Source organism: Octopus bimaculoides, chromosome 23 (assembly GCF_001194135.2).
Source record: "Octopus bimaculoides isolate UCB-OBI-ISO-001 chromosome 23, ASM119413v2, whole genome shotgun sequence".
NCBI lineage: Eukaryota > Metazoa > Mollusca > Cephalopoda > Octopoda > Octopodidae > Octopus > Octopus bimaculoides.
Window position 1 is genome coordinate 32,003,186 of NC_069003.1, and position 2,011 is coordinate 32,005,196.

General features: G+C 34.1%; 2 protein-coding genes across 2 annotated transcripts in view; one reads left to right on the forward strand and one right to left on the reverse strand.

The window, feature by feature from the left end:
• Positions 1-2,011, reverse strand: part of LOC106873746 (dnaJ homolog subfamily C member 21-like) — a 34,148-nt gene that overhangs the window by 16,966 nt on the left and 15,171 nt on the right. The window contains 1 exon segment of the mRNA XM_014921243.2: positions 1,905-2,011. This exon segment is cut by the window's right edge and continues 5 nt beyond it. Coding sequence (XP_014776729.1) covers positions 1,905-2,011 — 107 coding nt within the window.
• LOC128250585 (uncharacterized protein DDB_G0283357-like) overlaps positions 1-2,011 on the forward strand; it is an 8,421-nt gene extending 6,410 nt beyond the window's left edge. The window contains exon 2 of the mRNA XM_052975881.1: positions 1,921-2,011. The gene's annotated coding sequence lies outside the window, so the exon portion shown is untranslated. The remainder of the gene's footprint in view (positions 1-1,920) is intronic.

Below are 2,011 nucleotides of genomic sequence, written 5' to 3' on the forward strand. Positions count from 1 at the left end.
ATATATACATATATATATATATATATGTATATGTATATATATATATATGTGTAAAGCAAAAAACAATCACTGAAAACACTATTAGTTTTGATTAATTTCCTTTATATGGAAAGAATGTACTTCAAAGAAATAATTGATAAATAAATTGTACTTCCTCAACTTAGAACAATATAAGCTCAATTTAATTTTAATTTTTTATAAATTGATTTTAATTGAGTTTTTACATATATAGATATGTAAATATGTAATGTACATATGTGTGTGTGTATATACGCACATATATATGTATGTAGGTAGGTTTGTATTGATTGTACATATATATATATATATATATATATATATATATATATATATATACAACATGACATTTTAATAAGCAGAGCTTCAAATCTGATCAATTTGAGAATTTCAGTAAATGTATACCAATATCAAAAGACAAAGTCAAACACAGACCAATTATTCTATCAGAAATAATATGTTCTTCATTTTATTTTAGCCCATTGCAGCTAAAGCCATATATACATAGAAATGGATGACTTTTTTATAGCTATCTTTATTTCCTTATTTGCTTTTGAATGAAATATCTAATTAATCATTCAAAAACATTCAAATAAATGTCTCCTTGTTTGCTCGCCATTCTCTCTTCAAAATTTTTGTCACCATATCTAAACAGCTTCAATTAATTTTGAAAATAATGAAGAACGTAGTAAAATAATTTTATCATTATTAAGTTATTGTTTGGCATACAATAATAAGCACAAGGTCTGAGATTTTGAGGGAGGAGGCTCGTCGATTAAATCAGTCTCACTGCTCAACTGCTACTGATTTTATCAACCCTGAAAGGTGAAAGGCAAAGTCTACCTTGGTGAAATTTAATCCCTTAGTGTTTAAACCAGCCATATCCAGCCAGAATTTTTTACCCGTTTTATTTTCAAACTGGTCAAATGTGGTCTTTCATAGTATTTAACATGGTTCTGGGTTTAATTCCACTGCATGGAACCTTAGGCAAGTATCTACTATTATAGTCTAGGGCCAACCGAAGCCTTGTGAGCGAATTTGATTGAGGGAAACTGAAAGAAGCTTGTTATATATATGTGTGTGTGCCTGAGTTCATCACTGCCACCACCACTACTTGACAACTGCTGTTGGTATGTTTATATTCTTGTAACAGCAGTTCAGCAAGATGAAACTGATAGAATATGTAGTGAGGTCAATTCATTCAACCAAAATTCTTCAAGGCAGTACCCCAGCATAACCAGACTATTGACTGAAATCCCTTCATTATTCTTGAAGGGATATAGGAATAATGAAAGGGAGAATGACAGACACAAAATTTATAAGAATGGGTATATCAAGATTGAATATAAGGAATTATAATTTTTTTTATTTTATGTATTTTTGGTTATTTTATTAATCATCATCATCATCGTTTAACATCCGCTTTCCATGCTAGCATGGGTTGGACGATTTGACCAGGAGGCGACACCAGGCTCCAATTTGATTTGGCAGAGTTTCTACAGCTGGATGCCCTTCCTAACGCCAACCACTCCAAGAGTATAGTGCGTGCTTTTACGTGCCACCGGCACAAGGGCCAGTCAGGCGGTACTGGCAACGGCCACGCTCAAAATGGTGTATTTTACGTGCCACCTGCATGGGACCCAGTCCAGCAGCACTGGCAATGATCTCGCTCGAATGTCTTTACACGTGCCAGGAATGCGACGCTGGGAATAGGTGCCATCACGATTAGGCAACGCTGGGCAAAGGTGCCATCGGTCAAAATTTGTTATAATTATGAAAGGCCTTTGCAAGTTTGTTTTAACATATGCTTAGTTCATTGCAGGGAAATGCACCCAGTTTGGTAGAAAGGCCTTCTTAAAACAATTAAGAACTCGTCTAAGACTTACTTCTGTTTTCTTTCAGAGATTTCTTCCACAACATCATCACTGTTAAAGTCAAGATCCTCATCATCCACTGGAATGTCAGATAGGGCTTCTGAGCTATCATTCTTCTT